The 19,034-nt window shown below is 39.2% G+C and overlaps 1 protein-coding gene across 6 annotated transcripts in view; it reads left to right on the top strand.

Moving 5' to 3' along the window:
* The window catches only part of TRPM3 (transient receptor potential cation channel subfamily M member 3), a 711,013-nt gene that overhangs the window by 243,461 nt on the left and 448,518 nt on the right, over nucleotides 1-19,034 (top strand). The window contains exon 1 of one of the 6 annotated variants that reach the window (XM_080667737.1): nucleotides 2,240-2,882. The exons of 4 other annotated variants lie outside the window; for them this stretch is intronic. In XM_080667737.1, the coding sequence (XP_080523863.1) occupies nucleotides 2,793-2,882 (90 nt within the window). In that variant the 5' untranslated portion in view covers nucleotides 2,240-2,792. Of the gene's footprint in view, nucleotides 1-2,239; nucleotides 2,883-19,034 lie in introns of those variants that run through there. One more of the 6 variants, XM_080667738.1, reaches the window with a different exon arrangement.

Genomic DNA, 19,034 nt, shown 5'->3' with positions numbered 1-19,034 from the left:
CTCTCCTCTCATTGCTGTTAGAGAGGGCTGTGAATCCTACTTCCCCATTCCACAGAGTTCCTAACTATTCCCTTTGACCAAAGTTATTCCAGAAAAATTAGAGAGGCTAGGAGGGTCAAAGGCTGTGTGTTTGCAGAATGGTGCTGTCATTTGCGTGGGGGTTCTTAACAGTTTGGAACAGTGAAGAGCAGGGGAGCGGCAACTGCAGTGTTTTATCATTTTCCTGGAGCATACTTCTCACAACTGCAATGGAAGCACTTAATAGCATTTAACAGCTTGGAAAGGCTGGAGCCTTGTAGCCTAACTAAAGGCAATAGCTTGCAATCTGGTGACTACTTTTCTGCAGTATAGCTTGAGGAAACCCAATATAGCTTAAGGAAACTGCCCTTGGAGTCTGCCACTTTCCTTGTTCACCCCATTTATTACCGTAAACTCATGGTAACGCATAAGAAGCATTCAGGTTTAACCTGTCTTGTTTGACTTCATTACATGGTACTATAAGTATGCACACTTATGCTTACTTATTGGAAATTACCGGTGGGTTCTGTCCTCAATATCAGCACATACTGCGTAGAAGATAAATCATAATATTAAGGGGATTTCGTATGCGCCAGGTGCTGTTCAAGTTCTTCACTGATATTAGCTCATTTGTCTTCACAACAGTCTTAGGTGTGTGATTTTTTGTTTATCTCTATATTACAGATGAGGACTTTAAGGACAGAGTAGGTGAGTAAATTGCCCAAGGCTAGGGTGAGAATTTGAACAATGCAGCCTGATTTCAGAATTCATAGTGTTAATTACTACATCAGTGTCATACCAAAGAAAATTTACCTCAATGCTTACAGAAGTTTAAATCACCAGAAAATTAAGACAGTGGCTTTTTTGCTGTGGCCCCTTTAAATTATGGAAGAAATAGGAGAGAAGAGAAAGCTTATCTTGGTAGTCTGGTAGACTGGTTTCAATTATAATGTGTTTTAGTCATGTTACTAATTTCTCAAGACCTCAGTTTCTTAGTCAGTGAAATGGGGCTATGACAATAGCATCTATTTCATAAGGTTGTCATTGACATGAGCTTATGTAACACATTTAGAAATCCCTGTCATGTTAGCTGTTAGTGTTTTAAAGCTACCTTTAATCCTTTGTGGAAATATAATGGTGACAGAAAATGAACTTACTGTGTGTGGGGGTATATTAAAGCAATATTGTTTAATAGAAAAATAACCAGATGCATAAATTTTATTATGCAAGGCAAGTTGAAGGTCTAGATTCCACCTATGGACTAGATTTTCTACAGTAGTGTCAGTGGATCTGGAACACAGGACCATTGAAAGGGAAATAGTGTTGTAATGCAGTATGTCAGGCATTTATTACACTCCAGTGGGGATTCACACTTTCCAAAATTCTGAATTACAGCACAGTCCCTGTGTATCGCCTCCTGTCTTACTTCTCCCCAATTCTGCTTCAGAATGCATACTAGTCATGAATCTGGCACTTACCAGTCTCTTCAAGTTAAATAGAAACAGAAAATCATTATAGTCATACAGAGGGAAGAAAAATAAGTAAGATGGCAATGCTCTAAGGATGTGGGAATTCTCCTGGGCAGCAAAGGCTCCACTTCACCTGCTGAGTTCTGATGCCTGGGGGCAAGTCTGAATGAAAGTGCCCAGCCCCTGAACTTCACTACTCTAAGAGAAATTACGCACTTTCTACCTTCAAATTGAAAACTTCCCCTTTATTCTCTCACCACAGGCTCTCAAGACAATCTACGCCAACACAGCAGCTCTCTCTTAAAGCCATCCTTAGCGAATGATGGGGGTGGGTATCTACACTTTGGAGAAACTCCATCTTTTATAGAAAGCATTCCGATTGGCACCTCAAGGGTTAAACTTTTGTCGCAGAGAAGGAGTATCAAGTAGCTTTCCCAGAAGGGGATAACCCCCAATTTAGAAACTGCCACCTTTAAAAGATAAGCCAAAGATATATTAGTTTACACTGCTTTCTATGAAAGGGTAACTCCCGGTTCCCAGGGCGTATTCGGCTGGCTGTCAGCTATATAATGTTTATATCAGGGTGCAGACGGTCAATCACAATTACTAACAACCTCAGAACACCACCGAGATAATTGTAGTATAGATCCATTTGACAATAACTCTGAGTTTATTCCGTCACATCAATCAAAAGGAAAGTGTTTATCTTATCATTCAGAGGCATCCCTTCTCCCTCCGCGTCCTAGCCCCTCCCCCTGTGCCAGTTTCCAGCCCCTCCAAGATGCTTTGTGCAAGAAAGTGCAAGTTCCCCATTCGGGTCCTATTGATGTTCTCTTTCCCTCTCTTCCTGGCTCCCCCACCCACAAACCAAAGGAGCGGAGCAAATGGCCAGGGTTCTCCCCCAATGCCTGCCCCGCGCTTACGGGGAGGAGAGCGGGCAAGGGAGCGCGCATTCTGAGCAGGCTGCTCTGACTCTGACCACAGGCTGCTTCCCGAAGGCTGCTCCTCTCCTTCCAAACCGTGCGTCCCCTCCCCGGAGCAGCAGGCTGTGTGCCTCCATTCAGCCGCATTTGGTATGCATGAGCACGGCTGCAGGCAGAGGGGAGGTGGCTTTCTCAAGAAGGTTCAGTGGCTCAGGCAATGCCACTTGACTAGTCTCCCAAGTTCCAGGAAGCCTCTGCCCTAATGGAATTTGCGGATGCGGAGATGACCATGGGAAGCCAGGGTCGTGGGGGACCATTTATTTTCTAGGCATTGCTCAGGTTTGCAGTTTCTGTTTTTCCTGGTGGAATTGTGAAGGGGGTCATGAATCAAACAGATGCTCCTCGACCCCTAAACTGGACCATCCGGAAGCTGTGCCACGCAGCCTTTCTCCCATCTGTCAGACTTCTGAAGGTATTGTAACTTGCTGCTTTGAATGGCTCTAATTGTGCTTTTTAGGTCTCCACACCCAACTTCGCACGTGGGCCGGGACACATATTTTGGGGAGCAGAAATGCATGCAGTCCTGCTTGACTCTGTTGCCCATGGCTTGGAAGAGGTTCTCAGTGCCCCTCAGCCCATGGTGTCAGGGAAGAGGAGGTGGTCTGAGCCACATTGGAGAATGAGATTATGGCTTTAGAGAATGGGTTTCCTGAGTGCTCCCCCGCCCCTCCCAAATATCCCTAAAATAGAATTAATTAACTTCTTTGGGAAGGTGGGAGCAGCAGTGGGAGTGAAATCTTTTACTCCCCTGTGTTTGGCTCCAGGGTGTGTTTTTTCCCTCCCTGGGGAAGCCCTTCGACCCACTTTCCCTTTAGATGGAACCTGAGAGAACAAAGGATTCTCATTATTTAAAAAGTCCTGTGTCCTTAGGTGGGTGCTCAGGTAAAGACAAACAATGAACCTCATCCGATTGTGACTTTTTTTAGTGTTCTTGCTCTTTTAAAAAGCAGCATGATAATTTTAATCTCCTAAGTGAAGTCAGTAGTGAGAAAGTATTGTTAAATATATACTGAATGGTGCCTGGAGCTCTCTCCCTCTCTCTCAAGCTCCGAGTTACACAAAAGAATGGTACTACACCTGAGCTAGGACTGCTGCCATGTGTCTGCAGCTCTCCTCTGTCTAGAAGCAAATACATTAAAGATACTGAAAAGCCCTCAGAACTCCATAATAATTTACCTTCATCATCTGCCTGTGGGGAAATAAATACAAATAAAATTTTAAAGGTGCAGAAAGCAAATATTTTTTTCCCAGAAAAGAGAACGTGGCAACATTTATTTGGGAAAAGTGCTAATCTCCGGATGTCCCACAGCATTTGAAGTTAAAAAGGAAAGGCAAAGTTCTTAGTTCTCTTTTCCATATAAATATGACATTTTGATTTAATGACCACTGGACCTTGAGTCCAGTCAGCCATAATGAAATATTAAAGAATTGGCCCTGAATAAACTACACTTGCAAGGTGTTTTGTTGTTGTTGTTTTTCTTTCCTGAGGCTGTGTTTTGGTTGAGTCAAGTTTGTCAAGGGCAATTAGTTCTGTATAGCTAAGTGGCTTTTCATAAAGGAGTATATATTACCCACCTTCTGAGTTTCCCTTATTCTGTTCAACACAAACTGCCCCCACGTCCTGTACAAACTCCCTTTATATTGTTGTCATGGTGATGGTCCCTAAAAGAGTATTTAGGAGGAAAAGCAGGTTTGGGGATGGGGAGTGGGAGAGAAGCTTTCTTGGATATAATGCTTTTCCTGTATTGGAACCACGTGTGTGATAGGTCATGAAAAAGAATTAGACTGGGGAACTAACAAATAAATGAAGGTAAATTTCCCTCCAGAATCACTACTGAATCAAGGCTCTGGGGCAAAGAATGTTTTGGCAAATCCAACTATGATTGTGAAAATTGATTCTAGCAATTTGAAGTGCAATGAGAAGCATTTTTCAGTTAAAGTGAGTCATTGGCTTCACCCCAAAATAATGTTTTTTAACTTACACAATGAGCTTAACAGGTGTGTGTATATCACCCTCAATATATGTTAATTAATTAATATTTTAGTTTTTTAATGGGAAATGTTATTCATCATTTACTTGTCACAAAACCAGCAAAGAAGTACCTGTTTGAGGTAGATTATTTTCAGAAGACCTATCATCTTTTTTAATTGAAAGTACTGTCCATGCTATTTATCAGCAGACATTGTCAATTCTACACCATTACTGTTGGCATACAGCTCAATCCTACCATCCTTGATTAACATCCTTTATTAACATGGTGCTTTATAATAACTCATTCAATAAAGTACATTGAGTATTCTTCCAATTCTTTCAGTATCCAACAGACAGGATGTATTTTACTAGAGAACTTCTTTTCCAAATGACATCTGGATTTTTGAAAGATCATAGCTATCCTAGGACTTCAGATATTGAGCATATTTCAAGATCATAAAAAATGAAGTGATACCAAATTCTTTCAGCAACATTTAGAAAGAAATGAAAACTGCTTTTGTATATGAGTAATTGCAATGTCGACATTCTGGATATGAATGTTATATAATTTTCCCCCCTCTGGATTGTTGCTGTATTATCTTTGCTTTGTTAGTCCCTATGTATTCTTGCCTGGCTCTTATATTTCAAGTAAAATGAAAGTTCCTGAATAATCATTTGTATCTTTTGATCAATATTTTCCCTGGTTTAGTCAGAAGTTAAATATTTAATAACAATAATTCTTACTATTCTTTCCTTACTTTCTGCTCCCTTTCTCCCTTCACAATCTCTTGTTCTAACTCCCTCAGACTCCCACCCCCATGTTAATTTGATGGATGGATGTTCTGTAGTCCTTTGAAATCCTAAGCTAACAAACCAAATTCTCCTATTCAACAGGTATATTTTCTTTTCTACCAAGCATTTTCCTAATGTGATATGCCCTTTCCAGTGCCCTTGCTGGTCAGTAAGTGCAGTGAAGTCATGATGACATGATCAGATTTAGCTAACCCCAGATCAATCACCATTTCTGAGCTCAAGCCATTTTCCCTCCCTATCTTTTCCTTGAAAATGTGTGTTTCTTTGCTAACTTTTTTCAGTACCATGCTAATGTTCAGAAATGGCTTCATAATTCTGTTTCCTGTATTTCTCATTTCCTAATAGAAACAGGATACTAAAGAATCAGAAGGGAAGGCCACTATCTGAAGCATGAATTAAACCTAATGAATGTTGGAATGTACTGCATATTCCTTCTGAAACATCTCATGTGTTGTGTTGTCCATCTCAGAGCAAATTTTGAACATGCCAACCAACTCAAATTTTGAATTTGGGATCGCATTTGGAAATAAGATTTGAAAACGAATTTCTGGACAGGCACATGCTGATGATAGACATGTGCCTGTCCAGAAGACAGAAGACAGAAGCTATTTTCTAATGGCTGCATTTCAAAGGGAATTCTTTCCAAACTGTTTCTCTTTGGTTGTTTGCTTCATTCTTATGTGTTTCAAGATTTCATCTTATTATTAATCACGCAAAAAGTAAAGTGTATTTCAGTGACAGCATATTTCATATTCATTATCAGATCTGCCTCTGCCATTGTTTTACTTGGGAGATTTTATTCTGGTAACTTGTGTTGAATTTTAAGATTAATTTTAGGGCAGAGAGCTTTCTTTGTATTGGACTTATTAAAGGGAAGCTTTGCCCTAACCGGTTTGGCTCAGTGGATAGAGCGTCGGCCTGAGGACTGAAAGGTTCCAGGTTTGATTCTGGTCAAGGGCATGTACCTTGGTTGCGGGCACATCCCCAGTAGGAGGTGTGCAGGAGACAGCTGATTGATGTTTCTCTCTCATCAATGTTTCTAACTCTCTATCACTCTCCCTTTCCTCTCTGTAAAAAATCAATAAAATATATATATTTTTTAAAAAAGGGAAGCCTTTTCAAAAATAGGTTGCATTGAGGGAAAGGAAAACTCTGTACTCGTAGCAGATTTTGTATGCACATGTTAAAACCAGTTTGTTAATGAAGACCAAAAGATCAGTATGACGTCGGTATTTTCAAAGTTTTATACTAAGAAATAATATAACTTTGCCCACTTTGAGCAATATCAGAAGGAGATTAAAGAAATTACATTCTGGACAGTTAGGCCTAATCACTGGGTCCTAATTCTATTGTGTTCCTAACCAGCTGTGTAACCTAGGGTAGGTTACATAACCTCTCTGTAGCTTGGTGTCCATATCTTTAAAATGAAGAGTTTACATCTCAGCTTGACTTGGAACCAATACTGTGATTTCCTGCAATGAAGGCTGCCATGCCTTGTGGGCACCGAAGTGCATGCTTTATTGGGGCTAAAAACAAGTAAGCTGGATGAGATATTAAAATGGAAGTAGGACTAGAAAAACCATCAGGGTTTAAATCATAGAGGTCCTTTTCAGCTAAACTAAGGCATTTGACCATTATCCTGAAAGCTCCAAGGTGCCAATAAAGAGATTTAAGCAGGGAGGTGACACCCCAATTCAGATATTAAATAGTGTTCTGGGTGTAATGTCTAGAATGGATGGAAAATGCTGTGACTGAAAGCTAAGAGATTAGACTAGAAGCCTGGAGAATTAATGAAGACCTGGGCTAAGGCTATAGTAATGGAGGTAAAATAAAAAGGGCCTTGTTGAATTGATTGCCTATAGTGGAATTAAGAGTATAGGATAACTTCTGTTTTTGCTGTCTGATTGGATGATGGTCCCACTGTCTGAGAATAAAGATCCTGAGAAGGAAGGACAGAACTTCTCACTTTGTGGTTGGTTCTTTGGCAGGCTAGAAAAGGTATAGGACTTATTGATTCTAATGAGACTGAGACCGATAAGGAATACAATTCCGCATCATTGATGAGTATGAGTCCCATTGAATGCTTGATAGAGGACCTGTTGGAAGTAAATCATATACAGTAAGTAATATGGTTTCCAATTTTCTTAGATTGTACTTTTGTAACTTATACCCTGGCTTCTTATAAAACTATGCATAGTAAACTCCCTGTATTTTGGAATCCAGTCAAACAACTCAGTTTTGTTTTATTTTTAATCTGTTCTCTCTTTTATGATACCAAAGAAGGATTAATAAAAGTGAACTGGGTAACACAAGGGAAATAATGGGAAGAGTAGTGATCAAGTTAAGCTACCAGATCACAAATTCTGCCAAGTACCTATCTTTTCTACTTTTGTAATTCCTTATAATGGTAATCAATATCTATTATATTGTCTCTTAAGCATAGCAAGGTCCTAACAACAAAATGAATTGGATCTGCCTTCTACAGTTGATGCCAGGAATTCTAGAAACTGACTTCCCTTTTGTGTTTTCTTAGAAAACAATTATATTGAGATTCATTTAAATTTGAGTTTTAAATGTATGACTTTTAAAATCTCCCTTACATTTATAAAATTATGAGTCTTTATATGGCAGGTAAAATAATATCAATGAACCACATGCTAGTGAGTAGCACTTAAGTCTCTACAGCAAGAGTGGAAACACATATCTGATATATCTAGACATGCTAGTGAATGGGGGCGAGGAAGATCAGGGAATTTGGTATGACCAATTCCACTAAGTGCCTTAAAGATAGGAAACTTGAAGAATAAATTACTTTTAGGAAAATACAGTGTATTGTTAGGCAAAATTTTAAAGACCTGATAACAAAGAAACTTTTGTCCCTCCATCTCAGCACATCAGCCTCAGATTCCCTTTAACAAAATGAGAGAAAGAAAAGAAATTGTGCCCAAACTAAAACCCAGGAGAGAGAAAATTTATCTAGTGTGTTTCAAATGGTGGCTCCGACTCAGAATGCTGAACAGTGAGTGACCTTGCAACTTGCCTTTCTGTGAAATGTTCCTCAGGCAACCTGAAGGAAATTCCTAAGGCAACAAAAACCTTCCTGTCTCTCTGGAGAGCTCTGTCTTCGGATGTCCTCTATTGTGGAGGAAAGAATGGGAGTGTGTGGTCCCTGGGGAATGAGGGAGGATGTAGCTGGGAGGTCCAAGTCCAGGGCCACTTGGCTCTGGGATGACTTGTGGAGTCACAGTAATATGGGGCAGGGTTTGTCTCCAGGGAAAGGAATCTGCATCCCCATGACTTCAGGCAGGGCAAGAGAACTGCCTCTGCCACAGTGGCTTTTCATCCTCCCCATCTCTCCTTCTGTTGGAGTAACTTCAACTGGCTCCCAGCTCATCTACAGACAAGTAGGTCATACCCCTTTTCCATCATCTAACATGTAAAGGAGTTTTAAAGACTGTGGCTAACAAAAGTGTTCAGTAACTGTTTATTGAAGAACCAAGGAATGAACAGTCACGTGAGTGGTGTATGAAATCCTAAGGATGCTTAGGAATCACTCAGGGAGCTTGTAAGCAAAGCAAACATTAAAGCCCACCCACTGGGTGCTGATTCAGTAGGTAGGTGGTGGGCCCAGGACTTTGCATTTGAACAAGCTCTCCCAGGGATTCTGTTGTGAACAGCTCTTGGAAGCATTGAGAAAAGCTGCCATAGATTGAGCTGAGCTGGAGGGAAACTCCATTAAATGCCCTTTCTTATGCTGGCATCTGGGCAGAACAGAGCATGTGTTAGTCAAGCATGAGAGCAAAAGGTTTTAAGTAAATAGTTCATGGGTTTTCAAGATTTAATCATGAAAGATTACTTACAGATAGAGAAGTAAATTCATCTGCCCTGTTTTGGTTTGTAGATGATATAACATCATAATCTGAAGTAATATCTGTCCATATTTTTTATTTTTTGTTTATTTATTTTTATGTGTATTTTCATGATTTTTAAAATCATGTGACATACAATATTAGATTTTTCTATCATATTGAATTTATATGGAGATATGATTGTGAATCAGAGCTTCCAAAGATAGTGTCCATGGTCAAGATTCTGCCACATCCTACCTATGCCCCCCCTTTTTAAAAAAATATTTTTATTGATTTCATAGAGGAAGGGAGAGGGAGAGAGAGAGGGAAACATCAATGATAAGAGAGAATCATTGATCGGTTGCCTTCTGCATGCCCCCTACTGGGGATCGAGCTTGTAACGGTCATGTGTCCTGATCAGGAATCGAAATGTGATCTCCTGGTTCATGGGTCGATGCTCAACCACTGAGTCATACCAGCCGGGCTGCCTGTGCCCCTTTATCTAACATTCCCTATGATGGCCCTTGGGATTGCAATGCTTTCTCAAGTGCATGTCCCTTAAATTCTGATGTTACATGATCCTACTAAGTAAAAAGTGGCCAGTCTACTTGGGGGCCAAGGCCAAAGCAGCCATTACTGATGCCCACAATGAATGGGAAAGAACACTCCCATTCTTTCCTCCACAATAGAGGGCATCTGAAGACAGAGCTCTCCAGAGATACAAGAGGGTTTTGTTGCCTTAGGAATTTCCTTCAGGTTGCCCGAGGAATGTTTCACAAAAAGGCAAGTTGCAAGATCACTGTACCAAGCATGTCAAACTTGTGGCTGGCGGGCCGCATGCCTTGTTTAACTAAAGTTTGACATTCTTGCCCCTGTGGTTGTCAGAAATTAAGGAAGAAGGGGATCTGGAGAGAGAGAGAGAGAGTAAGAGAACATCCAGGGCTTACATTCAAAGTTAAAAGTAACTTTATAGCCCTAAAGTTTAAGCCTGGTTTGGCTTAGTGCATAGAGCGTCAGCCTGTGGACCAAAGGGTCCTGGGTTTGATTCTGGTCAAGGGCATGTACCTCGGTTGCAGGCTCCTCCCTGGCTGGGGCCCTAGTCAGGGCTCATGCAGGAGGCAACCAATCTATATGCTTCTCTCACATTGATGTTTCTGTCTGTCTTTCCTTCTCTCTTCTACTATCTCTAAAAAAAAATCAATGAGAACATATCCTTGGGTGAGAATTAAAAAAAAGCAACTTTATATTTGAAAATTTTAAAAAATAATACCTAGTAATGAATATTAAATATGGAAAATTGAGCTGAACAAAAAAAAAAATTTTGGCTCCTGAGCACATAGGAAAGATATAATGCCAGAACTGAAGGGGTAGGGTGGGGGCAGGTATAACAAAATTCCTAGAAGGGGGGGACATTTAATTTTTATGTCTATCACATCAAATATATGTTCAGAAGCGTTTAGGAATTCTGTTCCAACCAGTGGCTCTTCTCCACTTCCATTTTCAGAGGTATGTGCATAAGATTTGCAGTTTAGGGATAGCATTGCTTCTCTTCCAAATAATTAAAGATTTTTCAAGGTTTAATTAATAGACAAATAGATGATAGGTAGATAGATAGATATAGGTAGATAGAGGAAGGGAGAATTTTGTTGTTTATAAATCCATTAACAGCAGCATATATATCAAACTAGAGGCCCGGTGCACAAAAATTCATGCGTGCATTCAGGGGGTCCCTCAGCCCAGCCTGAGCCCTCAGGGGATGTCCAACTGATGGCTTAGGCCCACTCTCCTAAGCCACAGTCTGGCCTCCCTCTGCGGGAGGTGACCGGCAGGCCAATCAGGGGATGGTGTGGGTGGCCGGCCCTGCCCCTGATAGCGCCATGGCCTTCGTTGGTCTCCCTCTGCAGGAGGCAAGCCTTGCGGACCTATCTGGGGACAGTGCTGGGCGGGCCTACCCCAAATCGCCCCACTGCTGCTGCCACCTGTGGCCTCCCTCTACGGGAGGCGACCAGGCCGGCGATCAGGGGATGGCGCCAGCCCCCATTGCCCCGCCGCCGATGGTCACTGCCGCACCCCCCCCCCCCATCGCCATGCCTTCCCTTGGCTTGCCTGGTGACACCTGCTCGCCAGCCCCTCACCCCGCTGACTGGTCATTCCACTGTTCAGTTGATTTGCATATTATGCTTTTATCATATAGGGTTGCTTTACTTGGAGAGAGATTTATCCACCAAAATGAGTTCTTGAAGGAGTGTTTTTCAAGGTGTGGTCCTACATTTTAACGGGCAACCCAGATGAGTATTATGCATTGTATTATTTGAGAGTATCTCTTCTGAAGTGTGACACTTCAGTAAAGAGACGTTGGCTCATTAAAATTATGCCTCTGGCATGACCACATGCAGTATGAGCACCCAATATCTCTTTATCAATCTATATAGGCTCATAATGTTTCTACATCTTTAAAGTCCCCATACTCACAAAGCATTGAATGACTTCTATGATTATTTTTAAGGGATCATGCAGGAAAGCTAATTTAGGTCATAGGAATGTGTAGTATATAGATAATATCCTAGATTAGGAGAAAAGATGGCACATTAGCCTTACATGGTGGTAGCTGAAGGCAGAAAAACAAACGTTGCAGCAAAGAAAGAGCACTAAGTCTGTCTTCTGTCCTATTTGTTTGGCTGTTGCTGAACTAAGCAAGCTCCCTTACACTGTTCCTTTTCCTTGATACCTTCTCCCAATTATTAGAATCACCCATTCAACCAAATTGCCCAAACTGGAAAACCTGGGCTAATAGTATTTGCTTTGTTTGCTTTCATCCCTATGTAATCAGCCAAATAGTTCCGTCAGGTTTCCTCATAAATATGTCTCTGATCCACTGCCTCTGTCTAGTCCTAGTTCCCAACATCAGTCTTTTTCTTGGGCCCAAAAACACTGCAGCTGTCTAAATTGATCCTTCCCACAGGCACCAGAATGGTTCACTTAAAATGAAAGCAAGACCAGGATGCTCCCATGCTTGACATTCTTCACTTTCCCTCCTTCTGTGGAATAAAATCTAAGCTCCCTGCTATGGTATATAAGACCCTCACTGGTCTGTCCTCTGCCTACTTCTCTGCCTTCATATTTTATTTTTCCTTTCCTCAAGAAATTCCTTAAAGCTGGGTATTTTACCCAAGCTATTTTAACTGCCTGGAAAAATCTGAACCACAGCTGCTTCTACCTAATCCTGCCCATAATGTAGTACTCAACACAGGTGAGTGGATGAATTAAGGAAAAATTTCCCTGAATCTCCAAAACCAGATGAAGCTCTTTTTATATGCATGCTCGTAAAAGTCAGTGGGTGTTTCGCCTTAGCCAATTTGAATCAGTGGATAGAGCTTCAGCCTGCGGACTAAAGGGTCCCTGTTTCAATTCCAGTCAAGGGCACGCCCATACTTCCGTTGCAGTCTCAGGTCCCTGCCCTGGTCTGACTAGCTCATGTAGTTGTTTACTGGTTCCCAGGAAGTACTGCAGCCTTCAACACCCATTTAACACTTGGCTCACTGGTCATTCACCTCTCAGTCCCCCTATTCATGGTAAGAAGGAAGCATAGAGACCCTAAGGGGGGAAAAAAGAAAAAAAAATGTCAGTGGGTGTTTCTATCTTTGATTTTAGCATGTTGTAGTATTATCAGCTGTTTGCTTCATCTGAATATCTTCTTAAAATCAGAATATTATATCTTAGGCAAGTTTGTGTGTGTGCAGCTTTCAGCAGAGAGCCTAAGATACTTTGAGTATTAGATGAATTACACTAGAATAGGTAAATGTTGGAGGAAATGGATAATTGTGCTCTTGATGCAGTGCTCCGAAGTCACTACTTAGAAGAATCAAGTGGTGTTATAAGGGTCTTGGCATTTTTGTCTAATTAAAGAATAGCTGAACTTGAGGTAATACACAGGGTGGATCAAAAATAGGCTTATAGTTGTTTTATGGAAAATAAGACAATAATGATAAATAATAATACAAGAATGAACTCTGTGTTTCATAGACTCACGAATGTAAACCTACTTTGCCTCACTCTGCACTTCATATGTTCCCCAAATTGAAAAATGAGTTAAGGAATTGAACCAATAATTATTACTCAGTAAAAGTGATGCAGAACGAAATATGTACTCAAAGAAGAAACTATAAGTAGGTAGCACCAGATGTCTGCTTTGAAAATATTTACTGAAAGAGATTGAAATTACCTCATCTATTAATTATGTTGGTTGAAAGGTTATTCCTTAATTTAGTGCTCTAAGAGACTTTATTATATTACCTTTAATAATGGTGTTGGCTGGGTTACACTGTGAAGTAGAGAAAATACTACTAAAAGAAAAACTATACTGTTACACTTGCTGAGCCTTTCTTGTTTCATCCTTTAAATATGCCTTTTGCAAATGTCTAGAGATAACCATGTAGACACAATCCTATTGAAGTATCTTGGCATTTCCATTTTAGGATAAATATGACTTAGGATGTTTTTATGTTTTAGCATTAGGTTATTTTGCTGTATCAGGTATCATGGATAGAAGTCTTAGTTTATTATGTTCCCATTGGGAAGAAAATTGACCAAAGTCAAAATAAATTTCTTATAGAAGAAATCAGAATCACTAGAAACTTATCTTACTATATGTTGGTTAAGATTTATGATAAATATGACTGGAAAAAGTAAATAATTATTTTTTGGCATAATCTCATGCTTATTCATCTCCTTACCAGAAGAAAGTAATGAATAAAAATATTTTAAAGAATGAGCTGCCATACAAACATCCATAAAAAATATTTGCTCCATTGTTCTAGTTCACGAATAAATGATGGCTTGAACACTTAGGATCTGATGGTTTAATTTGTAGAGTTTTACAACTTCAGCACTATTGACATTTTGAACTGAATAAATATTTGTTGTGGGGCTATCTGTCTTGTGCATTGTAGTTCATTAATACTATCTTTGGACTTGATCCACTAGACACCAGGAGTACCTCCCTGCCATCTCCCATTGAGATAACCAAAAATGTCTCAAGACCTTGATAAATATCCTTTTGGGGGCAAAATCACCCCCAGTTGAGAACCACTGCTTTAAGCATTTCTCTTGAAGATGTATTTTAAGACGTGGGTAGGCAATTGATTTTACTGGAAGCCCAATACAGACTTCCTAATGATGTGTGCCTTTAGACACACTATTTTTTATTTTGCAAAAGACTGAAATTTAACATACATTTGTTCACTAAACTCAGAAAGACTAAAGGATTATTTCTCATCTTATTGTCAATCATCTCTTATAAGAAAATTGAATGTGGCCAATTTGCCTGAAAGTGTTTGACTGTTTCATATATTTCTGCTTTGTGAATTAAAGCAGAGAATATGTTTATTTGATTGATATATCAAGTGACATATTCAATTTTTACCAGTATTTTGTTCTATAACTTCTATTTAGAACTATTAAAGAATAATACAATATAAATTCATTTTAATAAATAAATGATGAAAATATTTTACTTTATCAAGCTGAATCTTTTGTGTGACATTACCTCATGTGAGCAAAGATTTTAAGGTAAATCCAGTAATTTGCACAAGGAGGCTAGATATTTTAATTTAAAAATTAATATAATTAAAGCTAACTTTTATTAAATTCAGCATAAGTTGAACAGAAATGATGCAAAGCAAATAAACAGAATTCAGGATGTCTTTTGTAATAATTTGAACTTGGGGAATATGTTGTATTTATGTACAACTAATTATATTTTATAGTTACTATAGATTGTATTAGGGTTCTCAAGAGAAACAGAACCAATAAAATGTGTTTATATACTGGTATGTACATAAATAAATCAAGAGATTTATTTAAGCAATTGGCTCACATGAATGTGGTGGTTTGGCAAGTCTAAAATCTGATGGTGGAGATGGCAGGCTGGGGACTCAGGAAAGAGTGGCAGTTAAAGACCAAAGGTAGTCTGTTGTAGAACCAGGAACAACCACTGTTGCAGATGAAGTCAAAGGCAGTTTTCTGGAGAATTTCTGCCTGCTCTGGTGAGGGCCAACCTTTTTTTCGCTTTAGGTTTTCAACTGATTAATTGAGGCTCACCCACATTGTCAAGGGCAATCTGCTTTACTCAAAGAACCACTAATTTAAAGGCAAATCTCATTCAGATACACCCACCCAGAAATAACCAGAATAATGCTCAGCCAAATAGCTGGGCACTGTGGCCTAGACAAGCTGACATATAAAATTAACCATAGATCATTATTACAGTTATATGAAAATTACTGTTTTAAAAGTAAGTTTGTTTGCAAAATGAGAGAAATACAGTCATGCTAATTTAAATAAAAGTTTTCGCCTAAGACTAATCTTTAGGATATCCAGCAACTGGAATGGAAATACAGGCAGACAACACAGGGATCCAGATTTCTGTTAGGGGTCCCTGGAGTCTCTTGGCTCTTCTCCTCTATATTGTTGTTTTTCTTTGTAGACCAGCTTCCTCTATTACTCTGTATTTCACTGCCACTGTCACAGTGTCTAGTTCTATATGATCTTGCAGTTGCATTCCTTACATCTCACCAATGTGTCTCTCCCATAGTCTTCAGAAATCTCATTAATTGGGTTTGGTCAGATATCCACTCTTGCCTGCATAGCTAAGGTCAGGGAAATTGAATCACCAGATATAGATATAGCACCGAGACCCATTTGTAGGTAATGTGGATGGGAGCAGATTCTTTTAGCAAGGATGTAGGCACCATGCTTCACTAATTCAATTAGCATGAATCCCTCTAGACACACATAGCTTAATGGTTCTGGAAGCCACCCAGACCTAAAAGGTACTGCAAGTAATCCAAAACTAAGTAAGTGAGTATAACCAATTAGTATGCACCCTTTGCTAATATATAACAGGAGGAAATGGACTCCAACGACAAAACCTGATTTTAGGGTACTATAATGATAATATTTCTGATAAGAGGCATAGAGACCCTGAAAAAATAGTAGGTTCTCCTCCATTCAGTAGGAACCCACTGAAATCAAGAGGAAATGCTTTTAGAGTTCCACTACAAGAAGGTATGATAGGCTCCAATGTCCCCTTAAATGCCTCCTTGAGTTCCCCCACTGTTTATGGTTTTACCACCGCTGAGAGGTCCTGTGAAGCTTTTAATGGGTTTTGTCAACTCTTTGGGCTGAATGAAATTGCACCATCACAACTTTAAACCCCTGAGAAAATAATGCAAAATAGCACATTGTTTAGAAGTAGTAAATTTGATAGTAAACTGGATATGAGAAAAGTTTTATGATTTAAAAAAAATTAACCATGCTTAGAGGAGTTCCGTATAAGAGAGATTGTTTTAATCAGAATAACCCTGTTTCTGTCTATGTCCTTTTGAAGGGGAAGAGTTCATACATGTTAATGCTGTCAAAAAGAGTATTTTATTTTTAGTTGTACAATAATACACAAATCAAAAAGAAATATAAAATTAGCTTTTCTTCCACATTCATTTATTCATTCTCCATACACTTATTTGTTCTACCGTCATCTATTGCTATGTGTCAGAAACAGTGCACAGGTGCTAGAAATTGAAAGATGAAAATAGTAGGCCTCCAATCAAAAGGAGCTAATAATAGACTTAGGGAAACAGACAAGCAAATTAGTAATGGCATGATGGCTTGATATATGTTTTCAGGTTGGTGAGCATAGATAAGGGTGACCAAAGTAGCCTGGGAGTTACTAGAAAAGGTAACTTTTTATCTGAATGTTGAAGGCAATACCTCTGGGAAGTTGAGGTAGAAAGAATATTCCAGATAAAGAGTGGCATTTACAAAAGCAAGGAGGCACCCTAGAGAGTATAGCTCGTGGAGAAAGTCCCATGAGGGAAGCTGCAATATCAGTGTAAAGGGAACGTTGTGGCGAGCAGTGGTTGAGGAGAGTGATGTGAAGCAAGGACTGTTTCTGGTGTGGGTGTGGGTATATATATGTATGTATTATTCTGGTGTACAGCTCGTACTCAACAGTCTGCCCAGTTTAGGCTGCTCCAGTTGAAGTGTAATACTACCGCCTCCTCACCCTCTGCCTCAAAGCTCTGGAGATGGCACCACTGGCCCCAGCTGTGCAAGTGCAGAGGCGAACCCAGATTTAATAGTCATTTAGGAATTGTTCAGCAGCTGCAGAATGCTCTATGAAGAGGGTTACACTATAGGAGGGATCTCCCCCCCCCCACCTTTTTTTCATTCTTTTTCCTTTTTATGCCTCTGGCAAACTCATTTTTCATATCCAAACAACTTTGTAAACTGCCTCATTATGGAGAAATGTTTTCTACATTTAAAAATGCCCTCATCTAGGGTGATAATGGCCTTAAGAAAATTATAGTAAACAAAAGATCTGGCTCAAGACTTCCTTTTGCTTTGGATTGCTACAAAATGTTAGGCAAACGGAATCATAAGCTTACTTTTCAGTTGTCATTATGACATATCATTGGGCCGAAGGAGAAGGTGTGCATTCAGATCTGTCCCCATTCAACTAACAAATGAACACTAGACATCAAGACAGTTTCTCTAGGATGGTCATCCTCACAATCTTGTAAAAGGCTCTAATAGGTAAAGTACTCAAGTGAACTGTTGAACATCATCAAGAAAACTTCCTTAACCTGAGGTAGACTTACATACTATAAAATTCATGAGTTTTAACTATAAGCTTTATTATTTTTTAAATCCTCATCTGAGGGTATGTTTATTAATTTCAGAGAGAGCATCGGAGAGTGAGAGGAACAGAGAGAGATCAAAATAAGAGCAACATTGATCAGTTGCCCCCCATATGTGCTCTGATGGGGGATCAAATCCAAAATATAGGTATGTGCTCTGACCAGGAATTGAACCCACTACCTTTTGGTGTATGGGTGACACTCCAACCAACTGAGTCACCAGCCATGGCAGCTCTATGATTTTTAAGAAATGGAATCACCTATGTGACCACTACATATATCAAGACATGTTAATATATATCAACCTAAACAGTTCCCTGCTGCCCTTTCCCAGTTAATATCTCCACCACCCAAGGTAACCACTGTTTCAGGCTTTTCTCACTTGATATTACTTTTGTCTGAGTTAGAATTTTTAATAGATGGAATTGCACAGTATGTACTCTTATGTCTGGCTTCTTCCATTCAATATAATATTTCTGTGATTTATCCATTTTGTTTTGTCTATCGTTTTGTGTAATATCACGTTATATGAGTATATCATACTGTTTTATCTTCTTTCCTGTTGAGGATATTTGGGATACTTCCCATTTTGTGCTCCTATGAATAAAGGTGCTATGAAACTTCTTGTGAATGTATGCACTCATTGTTTTGTTACATACCAAAGATGGGATTGTTGCATTAGAGTGTAGGCATATATTTGACCTTAGCAGAAACTGCCAAAGAGTTTTTAAAAATGGACATACCATTTTATACACCCCATAATACAACATAGGAGAATTTCAGTTGTTTCATATTTTCACCAAAATTGTCATCTTTCTTTTTATTTTAATTTTAGCCATTCTGATGGGTGTATTTTATTGTGTTATAATTTCCATTTCCCTGATGAGTAATGTGATCTTAAATTTCACATGCAAAAATACTTGTAAAAAATAGTAACAATAGCAAAAAATGTATGGGTAAAGCTGAGGAAAGAGAGAAAGAAGGTGAACTTTTATTGAGCTGTTATTGTAGCTAGAAACCAATATTCTTGATTTATATCCTGTCAGTCTTTAATAATGAGGTAATATTATCTCCAGTTTGCAGATGAGGAATTTGTAATTGAAAGATGTTAAATAAAGTAAAGATAGTAATGATACTAATTACTTTGCGATGTAGTTGGGAGAAACAAATGAGTTTAACATGAGGAAGTTCTGTGAAATGTTGGCTATATCACTAGGGATGGATTCATATTATTG

This window comes from Plecotus auritus (assembly GCF_963455305.1).
Source record: "Plecotus auritus genome assembly, chromosome: 5".
Classification (NCBI taxonomy): Eukaryota; Metazoa; Chordata; class Mammalia; order Chiroptera; family Vespertilionidae; genus Plecotus; species Plecotus auritus.
This window is presented reverse-complemented; position numbering and strand designations above follow the sequence as displayed.